At 31.5% G+C, this 15185-nt stretch overlaps 2 protein-coding genes across 2 annotated transcripts; one reads left to right on the top strand and one right to left on the bottom strand.

Annotated features, from left to right (window-relative positions):
• Positions 1-719: 719 nt before the first annotated feature.
• LOC145042677 (cinnamoyl coa reductase 1) lies at positions 720-3723 on the top strand. Its single transcript, XM_078991136.1, has 5 exons — positions 720-915; positions 1016-1170; positions 1288-1473; positions 2515-2867; positions 3331-3723. Exons 1-5 carry the CDS (start codon positions 795-797, stop codon positions 3515-3517), a joined length of 1002 nt encoding a protein of 333 aa, XP_078847262.1. The 5' UTR covers positions 720-794; the 3' UTR covers positions 3518-3723.
• NRAMP6 (NRAMP metal ion transporter 6) lies at positions 3684-8610 on the bottom strand. Its single transcript, XM_078991135.1, has 14 exons — positions 8489-8610; positions 8054-8203; positions 7409-7487; positions 7278-7318; positions 7096-7174; positions 6908-7012; positions 6715-6824; positions 6427-6608; positions 5134-5203; positions 4859-5032; positions 4661-4765; positions 4440-4571; positions 4193-4288; positions 3684-4105 (listed from the first exon to the last, which is right to left on the bottom strand). Exons 2-14 carry the CDS (start codon positions 8135-8137, stop codon positions 3752-3754), a joined length of 1611 nt encoding a protein of 536 aa, XP_078847261.1. The 5' UTR covers positions 8138-8203; positions 8489-8610; the 3' UTR covers positions 3684-3751.
• Between the last annotated feature and the right edge of the window lie 6575 nt (positions 8611-15185).

Raw genomic sequence — 15185 nt, 5'->3', positions numbered from 1 at the left:
TAATGCATAAACATATAAAACCAATAATTTAATGTCCACAAAGTTTAAATATTTAAAAACATTGAAGAAACCACAAACGGCTCGTTGTTTTGGCGTTCGCTACTTGTTTTCAACTATTCAAATCCTATTAAAACGGGTCAATCCGGTTTTAACCGGTTCGACATAAGCGGTTGAACCACGGTTTAGAGGAAACCCGACCGGTTCGATCCGGTTCGTATTTTTACAAAAAACCGGTCTCAATTGACCCGCCTTCTATCCCGGGTCACGGTCCAACCGGTTGAACCGGCCGGGTCAACTCGGGTTTTAAAACATTGCCTTTAACGCTTGGTCTTACATGGCCATGCCCACAAGACTTAAATAACTAAAAGAAGTGCATGTTTTATTCTTTTTTTCTAATTTTAATTAAAAGTCTTACTAGTGGATAATTAGATATCAAATAAATAAAAATGACGACACCCTTTGTAAATTGCAAGTCAAGAGTCTTTTATACATTTGTTTTTTTAAGGAATGCTTAATAACGTGTTCGTTTGTACATAAGATAATAAATCATTATTATAATCTATAACTTGTGATATTGTTTTTTCTTTAGAACTGCAAAATATATTAAACTTGTGTTATTATTGAAGGGGGATCAAGTTTGTTGACTTGGCACTAAAAGGTAGGCCAATGGAAGGTGGTGGGTGAGTTGGTGAAGTCTCGATTTATAAATACTCCATTCCATCTCTTCAAACTTCCACACCCCTTCCCTCATTCAATCTCTCTTTCCTCTCACACACACAAACACACCAATCACAATGTCTCCGGCATCTGCCCAAGTAATCTGTGTCACCGGCGCCGGCGGATTCATCGCCTCATGGATGGTCAAATTGCTCTTGGAGAAAGGTTATATTGTCAGAGGAACTGTTAGGAATCCAGGTGGTTACAATTTCCAATCCACTTGTAATTTACAAAACGACTTTTGTTTTTTCTGTTGTGAATTGCTTAGTTGTGGTTTTCTGTTTATTGCTGTTTGTAGATGATGCGAAGAATAATCATTTGAGAGAGCTTGAAGGAGCGAAGGAGAGATTAACTTTATTTAAAGCTGATCTTCTCGATTTTGAAAGCTTGCGTGAAGCCATTAATGGCTGTGATGGTGTTTTCCACACTGCTTCTCCCGTCACCGATGATCCTGTATGTATTCGATCCAATGATGAAAACAGTAGAAAGTAGAGAATCGTTAATGAAAAAAACCGATCCGATTCTAGTTAATTGTGTGTTTACATATACTGACTGAATCGACTTTGACAGGAACAAATGGTGGAGCCGGCGGTTATTGGAACAAGGAATATAATAGTGGCGGCGGCTGAAGCTAAAGTCCGGCGAGTGGTGTTCACGTCGTCGATCGGAGCAGTGTACATGGATCCTAATCGGAGTCCTGATGATATTGTTGATGAAAGCTGCTGGAGTGATCTCGAATTCTGCAAAAACACCAAGGTTTGTTCTCTCACAATTTATGAAATTACATTTACAAAATTGTTCTCTTCAAAGTTCAAATTGTTCCCAATTTTTCCGGCGACATTGACAAATTGTTTACCTTTTCCCATTATCTGGTATGACTTGTTCATCGTTCCAACAACCGGAATGATTTTAAATTCACTGTTCATGAATTAGAACTTAAGCCATCAAAAATTGCATTTAATGTATCAATCAGTTTTTAAGTTTGCTATTAATTAGAGAATCAAATCATGAAGGATGTTTGCAATTCCACGTCACTCTGTTTGTGGGTTCTACATACTTTACTATTTTATTTTTTTCAAATATCTTACATATGTAAATCAAATTTTTTCTAACATATTTAAATATCTATAAATATGAATAGACAAAATAAATATTTTTAAAGAAAAAGAATGAAAAAAAGTTTGTTGTATTGGAGTTGTTATTTCCACTTGAGAAAAAGGAGGGGTAGTGGTGCACCCACCAACTATTTACTAAATAATATTTTCTCTATTATTGTCATCCAAAAATTAAAATTTAAAATTTTAAAATGGAGTAAATATTGGTACGCATTTGCATACGTATAACTTATGTGTGCATGACCATTTTCTTTCTGCATAATCCACTTGTATGTTGCGCATACATATATGCACAAGTATATATATATATATATATTTACTATTATCGTTCTAATATGTCATGTAGCTAAAATGAAAATTATATTCTCGTCACTGGTAAAAAAAAAAGTTATCATGAATGTAAAGAAGAACATACACAATAATAAGTTAATTACATTCTATATTGCAAAAAAATATTTCGTTGAACATGAAAATAAAGGATATAATGTTTCTTTCAAGTTAAAAATTCTTGATCATAGATAGCAACAAAGGAAAGAAACAAAATATGAGTATGTATCTAAACGAGTAATATGTTGGTGAGAAATGTATATTTTTGGCATCAAATCATGAATTGTTCCTTTGAAATTACTTTTGACTTATGAAGTAAAAATAAATGAATATTAAATATTATTTGTTACAACAGAACTGGTATTGCTATGGAAAGGCGGTAGCAGAGCAGGCAGCATGGGACGAAGCTAAGGCTCGAGGTGTTGACTTAGTAGCATTGAACCCAGTGTTGGTATTGGGACCACTATTGCAACCCACAGTCAACGCCAGTATTATTCATATCCTAAAGTACCTCACTGGTTCTGCAAAGACATATGCTAATTCAGTACAAGCATATGTACATGTACGAGATGTCGCGTTGGCTCACATTTTACTCTTTGAGACCCCCTCGGCTAATGGTCGATATCTATGTGCTGAAAGTGTTCTTCATCGTGGTGAAGTTGTCGAAATTTTGGCCAAGTTTTTCCCGGAATACCCCATTCCCACTAAGTAAGTCCCCCTTTCCTATTTCCTATTTAAAAAAAAATATATTGTATAGTTATGACATTTTAGTGAACAATGTTTGACCTTATGATTAATTAGTCCAAGTTTTTCACCTACAAAACAAACCCCAATTATGAAAATAATAATAATAATAATTAAGAATTTAGTGGCTAAGATGAACCCTCACCAACTCCAAATATCCTTATCAACACTATCGTGGTTTCTTGTCTTTGGTGGCTTTTTATGAATGTGACCTACACACCAACTACAACTCATGTTCTCTAAAAAAGTTATTAGGTGTGTGTTATTTTTATAGGATGGGTATTAATTATTATAAAATATTAATTAATTTCAACCTTGGATAAATTAGGTAGGTTATTTCCCACCAACACGTGTTGAAAATTGAAATTGATTTTTTTTATTTTTTTTTATTTTTACTAAACAATATATAATTTTTAAATCTTTGTAGATGTTCTGATGAGATAAAGCCAAGGGCAAAACCATACAAATTCTCAAACCAAAAGCTGAAAGATTTGGGTTTAGAGTTTACGCCGGTGAAACAGGCGTTATACGACACCGTTAAGAGCTTACAGGAAAAAGGTCACCTCCCACTGCAACCAACTCCCACCGAGGATCAAATCCGTATCCAGTCATAATAGTATAGCTTTTAAGTTTTAATTGCAATTTACAAAAATCTCCCTAAGCAAGCAAAATATTCACATGTCATTGTTTACTTATGTTTTATCTGTAACACATCCTCCGTTGTCATGTAAAGTGAAACGCGCGAGGAGTTATAAAGTTAAATATGAATATGGAATTAAGTTTGTAATCATAATATAATAGCCTGTGATTAATTTATTTATATCGAACATGTTAGAGGTGTAACAAAGTCAAGTTGCATCATCATCTTGATCTTGGTTATGATTATGATGAGTGTTTCTAGTATGAGGAAGTTGCATGCTAGCTATGTCTTCTCTTGGTTGACCATATGAAGAAGCAGAAGCACTACGTTGTTCGGGAGTTTTAAGTGCAAGAAGATGTGATGACTCTCTGTTTTTACGCACCACTAAATACCCAATTCCAGCTAAATAAATTAAAAGACCTGAAAACCCTAAAAACCCACTGAAGATTTTCCCCACTAGTGGTAGGTGTCCATGAACAAGTAACGAAATGAGATGATCCACTAGAAAGTAAATGTTTATTCCCATAATTAGTGACCCGATCACCCAAGTGATTGCGGAAATCTGAAATATTTTAAAGTAAAATTTATGTTATTTTTTTTATGAAGAGAATTAACTATTGTTGGTTTAAAAATGGAAATGTATGCTTACAATCTTTGAGTTGGCATATGATCCCATTTTTGTTTCGCTACTTGTGAATTTGAGAAGAGGGACGAGAGCAAACGGGAGTTCAAAAGACAATATCATCTGCCACACATTAATTATTACTATTATTATTATTATATATAAAATAATATATTTTTCTATATTTATCAATTTAATGTAATTTTCTGATTAATCATTTAACAACCGATGCTATTCAATCAGACCAAAGAGATAAAGTTCAAAAGCCACTAACCGAAGCTATAATAATCAACCTCCCAGCTCCAGCCGAGCCGCCTATGAGAGCCACAATTAGACTCGGGATAATAGCTAAACACCTGGTCAACAAGTTTCTAAGCCATGGCTTCATTCGTAGCTCAAGAAACCCCTACAACCATATCATATCATATTATAATTACACAAATACCTTTTTTTTGAAAATTTATACAAACAAAAAAATATATATAAAAAATAAACCTGCATAACGTATTGACCCGCGTATGTTCCGGTTATTGTGGAGCTTTGACCTGATGCCAGCAAGGCAATTGCAAAAAACTTGGAGCTCCATTTGCCTAAAACATTCTGTAAATAAATATTATAACAAGTGTCAATATACAGAATGAAAACAGAAACATAAATAAATAAAATATCATTTAGAATAAAATTACTACTTACTTTAAGCAAAAAGGAAGCTTTATTTAAGTCCAAATCTTGACAACTTTTTTTATCTTCTGGATTTAAATTTGAAGAACTGCAAACTGAACCGCTTACAGATATAACAGATATATTTATAAGGAAAGCCACTGCAAGGGCTATCCCACTTTCTATCAAGTAAAATCTGCAAGCTTCCTGTAAACATAAGTTTTGTTAAAACATTTCTTTAATAGTGAATAATGAATTTTAATAAAATGATGTTGAAAGAATGATTTTAGAAGATGGGAAAAGTTTACCTTAATACCACTGACTGATCGGGGTATTTTCCTAGAAAGTACAAGAGCTGAGTGGAGGAAAAGATTGTGACTGCATCAATGGAGAAAAATTGTTTATGAATTGCTTGCAATTGCAACTGTGGAATGACATCACAAAGGAATGGAATGGAATGGAATGAGTCATTACGTTCCATGATTCCAATATTCCATGATCGTGTTTGGTTGGTTGGTGTGTAGGAATAGAATGAGTTTAGATATGAAATTTTTGCATAGTATTAAAATATTAATGTATGGGTTTTTAACTCTATTGTATACGTTATTCAATTATAATTAATAATTTTTTTATTTACAAAATTAAAATCTAGACCCTAATAAAACCTCACTAAAACAAAAAAAAATGGTGCTAATTACAAAGATATAACCAAAATTACCACCTTCTCAAATTTTACTATATAAAAAACCACCCATTTCAATATATATATATATATATATATATATATATATATATATATATATATATATATATATATATATATATATATATATATATATGTATATATATATATATGTATATATTGGAAAAGTGCTTTTTTGGTATAGTTTTTTGTGATTTTTTTTTCGGGAAATAACATCATTTTGCTAAAAAGTGATGTCGTTTTCTAGAAACAAAAAAAATATACTGATAAAGCAATTTTGCGAAAAAAATTATTTTGTGACATTTCCTTCCCATTGTGGTTACTTTTTACCCTAATAAAATTGTTAATCGATTGAAATCATAAATTTTTAAAAATATTTGTGTCATTACAAATCACAAAAATAAAAAGGGAAACCTATAGAAAAATCCCGAACTTTTGGGAAAAGTTTCAATAAAGTTCTAAAAGTTTTTTCTTGAACAGAAAAATCCTATTGTTTTGAGAAAATCATATAATCTGTCATTTGCTGTTCAAATATTATAAAAAAAAAAAAAAAAAAAAATCTTTTTCGTTAATTTGGGCAAAATGTTAAACAATCGGGACTTCTCTGTTTAAAAAAAAACTTTAGGACTTTATTGAAACTTTTCTGTAGATTTCCCAAATAAAACGAGTTATGTTCCAAGTTCTCATTCCATTCCATGATGCAAAGACAAAAAAAGAAAAAAAAAAAATCCTGGCTAAGGTATGCAAATTAACAAAAAGGAAGGAATCACATTCCATTCCATTCCATTCTATGAGTCAAAACAAACAACTTTTTTTCCATTCCATCTTTTGATTCCTTCATCCCAAACACTCCTTTAAATAAATAAAAAATTGTTAAATAAAAAATAAAAAAACTTACGGCATGACCATAGCACCAAGGAGTGAAATTGCAAGACCAGTAGAGCCACTGCCTTTAAGTTGAGGGACAAACATTCCATACAAAACTTCTGAAGCTTTTGGTTTTGAAATCCCAAGCTCAACAAGAAAACATGCAGCTATTGTCAACACCAAGAAAGTAATCAAGAACTCAAGTTTCCTCACCTATACAATTATTAAAAAAAAAAAAAAACATCTCATTTTATTAAAAAAATAATCCAACCTAATCATGTTCAAAATAAATAGAGTAATTAAGTCAAGTAGTAAGTACTCCATATTGCTGTAGTGCAAGTAGACCCAAAGTGCTAAAACCTGTGAGAAGTACACCACACCATACTGGAATATGGAACAACATATTCAAAGCAAATGCTGTGCCAATTACTGTAACCATGAAAATAAAATCAATATCACATGATTTTTGAATAATTTAACTGATAAGAACAATAATAAAAAAGTTGTAATACCTTCAGGAATATCACATGCCACAATGGAGATTTCAGCAAGAATCCACAAGATATAATTGGTTCCCTTCTCATACTCATTCTTGCAATGCTCGGCTAAATGCTTTCCTAGAGGATAATACAAAATATATGGATATAATTTCAAAGGAGAAAGATGGATTAAAATTGGAAAAAGGGTAAAAATGGAATACCTGTTACAACCCCTAAGTTTGCTGCTAGGGATTGGATGACAAGTGCAGCACATGAAGCCACCAATATAATCCAAAGCAACTGGAAACAAAAAGGAGGAAGGATTGATGTGAGTTTATAATAAGAGACATGAAATTTTTATGCAAAGATTTTATAAACTTGAGTATGGACAATATATAAGCACCTCATACTTGTATTGAGCTCCTGATTGTAAATCAGTTTCAACTGCAAGAATATGAAATCAAGATCAGATGTGCCCTCTACATAAATGATTGGTAAATCAGTATCATACAAAAGATGGATCATAATTCATACAGTTTCCAGGATCGATGTATGCAATGGAAACAAGAAACCCAGGGCCCATGTATGAGAATAGGTTTTTCCAGCTTGTTTTCTGCATATGCAAAACAATTGAATCTCATTTTTCAATGATAAAATTCCACTTGAAATAAAAAATTTAGCAGCTCAAATTTGATATCAGATGATATACTTGAGATAAAATAATAATTCACTAGAAGGTCATTAATATAGTCAGATTAGAATCTTATAAGGTGAAAAGAGGAGGCATATTATGTATTTAATTATTGATTAACTCCACTATTATAAAAAAAGCTTGGAATAAATTCACACAAAGTTTAATATTCATTATAACTAGATCAGAAAAGCTTGCTTAAAGTATACTTCTAATCCTTCACACGGATTAACAAAATTTAAGGAATAAATCATTTCAAATAAAAGCCATTAGATTCAAATTTGGAATCGAAACGCTAGCTAATGAGTAATGAGTACACGAAATCTCAAATTAAACAAATTGACAATTGTCGTAAACCTAAAATCGTGTATACAGAAAAGCTAGAACATAAATTCAAAGAGAGAGATATAAGATTCCTAAATCGATAACAAAATCGTAACAACGATCATATTAGAAAAGATCAGAAGAAAAGAAAAAAAAAAACTTACATCAGGAACAACAATCTGATTAGGATCAGAACTCTTAATTAGCGGCGCATTAGTCATGAACTGCGATTGCTGAGAAGACGTCATCGCGGCCAGGTTTCCCTGTTTTACTCTGTTCTGATTGCACTGCCAATATCAAACGCCTTCCAGCTACTGAATTCATAAAAAAACACAGAGAAACCATGAATTCAAACATCAAATTCAACCATCAACCATGCAATGTGCTGCAATGAGAAAATGCACACAAAACTATATGTAGAAGTAGAATACGAGTTCAGATCTAAAATCAATTAACAGAAAACAAAAATGATTCGTACAAACCAAAATTACATATACAACAGTTTCCACACAACAACTTCAGTAAACAAGATCAGGTATCAAGATAAGCTTATTTGCAGTGATTGCGTGTGCGTATGTGCAGTTTCGACAGTAGGAAACCTTATTTGCAGGTCGAAGAACGGAAGAACATATGATGTGATTGAGGATTGAAGAAGGCTGATGCATGTATCGTTTACAGATTGAAGAAGCTTCCTGCTGCTGATCTTCCTCGCCGTTTTCCGACTTGAATGCCTACTTCAAATCGCTCGTCCATTTTATAGGAGTTGCTTAGCAAGTTAGCAACAGTGCTCTTTTTTCACTTGCACATTCCACCCCTTCCACATATTATTTTATATGATTCCAGCCCCTATTTTGGATATTGTTTTGATATTGGTTGCAAATTTAACATATCATCATAAATAATACATTTAGCGAGCTTTTGTTGGTTATTTATTTATTAAATGAATTAAAGGAAATAGTTTTTTTTATTTATTTATTTTTTTTTTTGTCATCTTTAAAAAAGTTTACAATTATTTTTATTGAATAATTATATACAAATAAAAATTTAAGTTTTAGTTTTGGTAATCGTCACTAGTTTTGCCAATATATAAAAAACGAATCTTAACTTGCTTTGATATGCTTTACAATTAATAAACTTATCAAATTATTGGAAACTGTGTATTATAACTTTATTGTAATAATTTGTTCTAATTTTGTTTATAAGCTATAAAATTAATTGTTATTAACAAGTTTAGTATTGAGGGGTATTTGGGATTGTTTTGAACATTAAAAGTTTTTTTTGGTAGGACTTTTTATAGAAAAATGTTATGTAAAAGATGATATTTAAAATGTATTTAGATTAATAAAATGACTTTTGGTCTAACTTAAAAAAGTTACAAAATATGATTTTTTGAAACTTTTTTTTTATTCTTTGCAAAAGTCATTAAATTTTTTTTTGAGTAAATTACACGAATGGTCCCTATGGTTTAGGGTCATTTGCGCGTTTGGTCGCTAACTTATTTTTTTAACTCGGAAAGTCCCTACTGTTTGTTTTTGTTACGCGCTTGGTCCCTGTCTTATATAAAAAGTCTATTTTTTCCTTTATTTTTTAATTTATTTAAATAAACACACCCTAATCTCACCCTTCTCACCTTACCTTATGTACACCATCATTTTTTCCTATTTAAATTATAGTCTTTTTAGGTATGATAAGGACCAAATGCGTAACAAAAACAAACAATAGGGACCAAATACATAATAAAAACAATCAGTAGGGACCTTCCGAGTTAAAGAAATAAGTTATGAACCAAACGCGCAAATTACTCCAAACCATAGGGACTATTCGTGTAATTTACTCTTTCTTTTTTAATTATCCAAATAACTTTTGTTTTTTTTTGACTTTTTAAAAAAGTTAAAAGTTAAAAAGCCTAATGCCAAACACTTTGGATTACAACAAAAGTGATTATATATATATATATATATATATATATATATATATATATATATATATATATATATATTAGTTTTTCATTATAATTCTATTCTAAGACTTTTCACTTGTTTGCTCACCATTAATAATTATACTAATATAAAAAGAAGATCATCAACACTGTAAATGACTTCAAACAAATAAATCACATGTAAATGACTTAAATAGTTGACTGATGAACTAATTATAAGTTCAAAGAAAAAAACATCATGTAAACATTCAATCCTTTTTAAAACTGATTGTTCCATTATAATTATGTATTTTCACATTTTTTTTTTAATTTTTTAATTTATACATCTAAACAGCTGCTTAGTGTTGGGTTTTCCTTTTTTGCTTTATAAAGACCTTGAGACAAGAAAGCCATATATAAAGAGAGTGGTGTTTAATGTATTGCTTAATGCATTTGACAACATAAGTACAAGATTCAAACTCAAAAGAATTACATCAAAGCAAATGTGGGTGTCATTTTCTTGATGTGAATATAAAATTTAAATCCAATAAAAAAAAATGAGGCGTATAGGTACTCGTTAGTGAACCTTGACATCATCCATACCAAGTGAAAAGTACCATGGCATTAAGAAGGTAGTTGTTGCTATTATTTATGTTTGATTCTCAATTTTAATCCATTTGAATACAACTTTTCACACTTCTGACATGAAAATCGTCATATGCCAAATTTGTGTCACTTTGTTATGAGCTATACTTGATATTTAACTTCGATTGTTTTGCAACAACCCATATGTGATGATCAAACTATTAATACGAAACATGCCTAAAAGATAAAGGTTTGTTGTATTTAGATGTACGTTTGTCCGTATATAAACAACCAAATTTCTTTGACTTGATAAGTGCACTTTGCAAAAATGGGCACAAGTTTGGACCACAGGGTAAGCTCACATCGGTCCTTACAAACAGTCACAAGGGGTGGATATGCAAGGCCTAGCGGCCCTCGACCACTAAAAAATTTGTTTTTCAATTCACACCATGATAATTTTCTAAATATAGGATTTGCTTTATGTCAATATATTTATTATATAAAATAATACATATAAGAAAAGGTTATACAAATATAGCTCATAGAATATCCCTATGAAAACATTCAATCCAAACATATTAAAGAAATACTCTTATAAGGGTTTTAGTGTATACTAACTAAATTCTATTGTTTTAAAACTATGGGTTGTTTAGAAGCAAAAAAACTTACCCGTATGAGTTTAGGGGTATGAGTTTAGGGCTGAAAAGAGTTTGTGCTCGGGTGGGGGTGGGGGGAATGCAGAGACAAGGTAACTGAGGATATTGACCTTCTCATGTAATGAATATAATAAGAAGCTCGGGTCGAAACTCATAGCTCAAACTCAATAGCCTACCTTCGGTACAGAACTATGACCTACGACCACCCAAGTATGAAGGAATTCTCCACTTAATTAAGGAAGGTGTCAGAGATAGGGGATCAAAGCAGTGGAAAAGCAAGGGAACGAGGTGGCCAAAAGGAGGGTTTGGTAGGGTAGTGAGACCAACAGTGAAACATAATCAATATGGAGTATGTAGGGTCGGCCCAAGGGTTGGGCGAGGTGGGCCACGACCCAGGGTAGCAACATATCATGGGGCATCATGTTTTATCCAACTCTTATATGTATACATCTCATTTGGGCCAAGAACGTGATCCATAAAAATAGTTCAGCTTGTAAGGAAAGGGGCGAAGCGCAAGGGCGTGACTGAAAGACTAAAAGTGAAAGAAGCGATAGATGCAATTCTTGATCGGCTAAATAACTACACGCCTTACTAATTATTGAAGAAGGCGAGGAGACTGGGATTCAGGAGAACTATGATGCGACCTTTGAGATTTTTTCGATTTATATGGTCGTATGATTCTTTCTTTCTGCATCTTGATTTTTTTTCTTAGTTTCTTTAATACAAAGGGCAACTAGCTTCATTGAACTCATGGGAAATGGGAAGAAATTGTTTTCCAACCTAATATGAAGGATGTAGAAGAGATACTGGATGTAAACATCAAAATCGACCTCCCAAACTTTCTATAAACTTGAAACGTTGTAGATGGAAGCTTTCTATATAGTGATATGCCCATATATTGGTAACTAGATTGGTTTGTAGAAATAAATCAGAAATCGCCCTAAATCTATGTTTTGAAACCTTTGGTAGTCTTCGATTGCTGATGTAATTTTTTATTTGATATCCGATTGTTTATTTATGTATTTAATATTTTTTATGACATTTCTTGAATGTGAATGTGATTAGTTCTTATTTATTAGTTTGCTTGTTTATGATTTTTGCTATTTGATTTTTCATCCACAGTTCAATTTGTGAATTTGCATATTCGTTTTGATTCTTTTATGATCTTTAATATTTAAATGTTTACATGTTATTAATATTATAAATTCATATTGGTTTTGATTTTGAACATATAATTCTTGATTTGAATTGCATTTAGTGTGCTTCATAAGTAATAAGTGTTTGCCAAAGAAGTTAATAATGAAAATTAGTTTTCATTGTATTGAGTTGGTACTACCTCGTACTTATATTGTATTAAATTGGTCTTGCATGTTTTGTATTTTTCAATACAAATTTCTGAATGATTTTAATTTTTTGGACATCATAATAATCATTAAAAATTTGTTTTGAATCCCTCCATTTGTTTAAATTATAAAAGTCATCAAAAAGTCAAATTTTATAAGTTCATATGTTTGTTTGGATTATTATTTTGATAACGTTTTGTTATATATGTGTTTTGATAATTTGGGATCTTTGAAAATCACATCATCTTGAAGATCCATGATTTAAAATATCTGCAGGAAATCACCATAATAAGGAGCTTCGTAGTTTTCTGACAACTAGGAAATTCGTAGTGTGAAATTAGTGATGTAATTTATTTTAAATATCTATCAATTTTGGTTGCAATTCTACCTACTTATGACATGTGAAACCTATGTAGTAAATGCGTTCAGATATTTTTAATTTTGAGTGATGAGGGCAATGTTGTTAAGTTGTTGAAATTTCATGCATTAAAATTCTTGATGGTTTTGCTATAGAAAATTGTATGGTACTTGAGTTTTTTTGGTTGTATGAGACTAAAATGGCTTCTTGTATGCTACAATGATGGGGCATAAATTAGTTTTTCCACCCATGGTATATAAAACCTTTGGACCGGCCCTGGGAGTATGCGAAAGATCCATTGACACACAAAGGTAGAAGTCGGGTGTATATTATATAACATAGCTACTGAATTCACAAAGATTCCTTCCTCTTTTAATTTAAGCGAGGGACTCGCCTGAAGGAAAGAGAGTACAACCTTCAACTCCCAAGATATATCATATAATATAACATGATGCCCTTCAGAAGGATTGGAGTTATTTTCCTCCACTCCATAAAAGCAAGAATCGTGAGATGACAGATGTCACCTAATAAGGCTAGTAGGGCCCTAGTCCTGTAACCATTTAGAAAGGGCAATAAGAATTCCTAACTAAGAAGTCACCATGTTTGAGCTCGCTAATTAGAAATAAAAGGTTATATTGCAAGATAGGCTCTTTGATCTTATGTTTGGTGAGCAAAAGATTTCTTGTATCATGGAACTTTTGCCTTATGTGAATATAACGGAGGAGGCGTATGAGTTCCTTGAGGGTAAGGTGGATCCGGTAAGCTACGGGGCCTGATGTGCGGATAATAGTCTAATTAATTAAACTTAATTCGAGTTACAAATCTAGTTTTAAATTTATAATTCCTAACAAACTCAACTGACTATTAGCATTAGGCAGTGTACCTGATCAGATATAGTATTAGTCAAAGTAAGTAAGGATGTTGAACTCAAAGGGAATTGAAGTGTACTAATTAAAATAAATGAAACAAATTAATTCTAAAATAAGCAAAATACTAAACTTGTCAAACAAATAAATAAATGTACTTTCATTTAAAATTCGAATTAGATCATTGATTATATTTAATTCATTCAAGTGTAATGGAATTTAATAGACATTCATTGATTCCTAAAGTGATTAACTCAAATATCATTAATGCTAATGATAATAAGTTATCTACCAACAAGGATAGTTTTCCTAGACTCGATGTATTTGGTCTTATTATGTAATGACTTAACATGTATGATCAGTCTTAGGGTTAGTGGAAACTTCCCAAATTGTTCAAGTTATTGGATCAATTACAAATATTAATATCAGTTCTATTATGTTTAACCTAACGTATCACTCCACTAGTCATAGTTGCCTATGTTCTTGACTCAGTTTTTCAGCTTGAACACGTTAATAAACAATGTGATTCAAGATACATAATCTAAACCTAATCATAAATCATGCACTCGGTTACATAAACAGAACTTAATAAATTGAATATTATCAAACTCCTTAATTTGGTGATATTTTAATTTGAATTCTGCTTAATTTTCAAGCTGTGTATTTCTTCTAGAAAATGCTCTAAATGTCTTCTATTTTATCTTTTAGCACTTATAGTCAGCATAGTACACATTTATATCATTAAGGTACCAAATATATATAAAAATATGTAGAAAAGTATTAAATATGACTCTAAAAATATGTATAATTCATAACATATCAGGGCCAAAAATATAAGATCGGCCTGAAGAACCCTTACATTGATGCCTACAAAAAAATTGATTTCACAGTGATGCAAGAATCTGAGAAAGAAAAAAAGCATAATGCATGTTCCTATGAGAAGGTATTTAAATAAGATGTTGGAAAAACACTATGGCTTTATGACTCACTACCTGAAGGTTGATTCAAGCTTGATGCATATTTCTTACTTGATTTTCAACTACATATTGTTTCTTCTTTGGATAAGGAATATTTGGTGCAGTCTCTGCTAGTATGGCATATTTGTTTACATCAACAAAAACGTCATGTTATTGGCTCCTCCCTTTACGATGGAATACAGTCTGTCCGTTTGGGTCTGTCAAGCTACCGTTTGTCTATTCTTTCTGGTCTAAGAATCATCAAACCCTCTGGGCACTCCTAATCACAAAGGGTGTTGGATAAGGTGTGTAAGTCCATAACTATATTTGATATGTACTTGAATCAGTTTAGCATGGTCCATTTGGGTTGCATGACATCAGAACAATTGGATAGATAAATGAGAAAAGAATACTTATAACTTGTTAATATATTATAAGTTCTAATATATTAATATGAAATCGTATTATTTAATTAGTATTGATCAAGAATTAATTTGGAATTAATTTTGTGATCAAAAGAGACTGATTATGAGGATTGATTGTGTAAATCACTTATTCTTATATAGTGGGCTTATGATCCATGATTCATTATGTTGGGCTAAAACCCATAGGGT

This window comes from Lactuca saligna, chromosome 4 (genome assembly GCF_052625555.1).
Source record: "Lactuca saligna cultivar CGN05327 chromosome 4, ASM5262555v1, whole genome shotgun sequence".
NCBI classification, from domain to species: Eukaryota; Viridiplantae; Streptophyta; class Magnoliopsida; order Asterales; family Asteraceae; genus Lactuca; species Lactuca saligna.
Note: the sequence above shows the minus strand (reverse complement) of the source record. Positions and strands in the feature narration are given on the sequence as shown.

Bases quoted from the DNA above. Each gene is read 5' to 3' on its own strand.
- LOC145042677 (XM_078991136.1), top strand. From the start codon at position 795: ATGTCTCCGGCATCTGCCCAAGTAATCTGTGTCACCGGCGCCGGCGGA. The intron at 1,474-2,514 runs GTTTGTTCTCTC...TTGTTACAACAG, and splicing joins AATTCTGCAAAAACACCAAG to AACTGGTATTGCTATGGAAA. The intron at 2,868-3,330 runs GTAAGTCCCCCT...AAATCTTTGTAG, and splicing joins GAATACCCCATTCCCACTAA to ATGTTCTGATGAGATAAAGC.
- NRAMP6 (XM_078991135.1), bottom strand. From the start codon at position 8,137: ATGACGTCTTCTCAGCAATCGCAGTTCATGACTAATGCGCCGCTAATT. The intron at 7,175-7,277 runs GTGCTTATATAT...TTTTGTTTCCAG, and splicing joins GAGCTCAATACAAGTATGAG to TTGCTTTGGATTATATTGGT. The intron at 6,825-6,907 runs GTATTACAACTT...TCATGGTTACAG, and splicing joins GGCATGTGATATTCCTGAAG to TAATTGGCACAGCATTTGCT.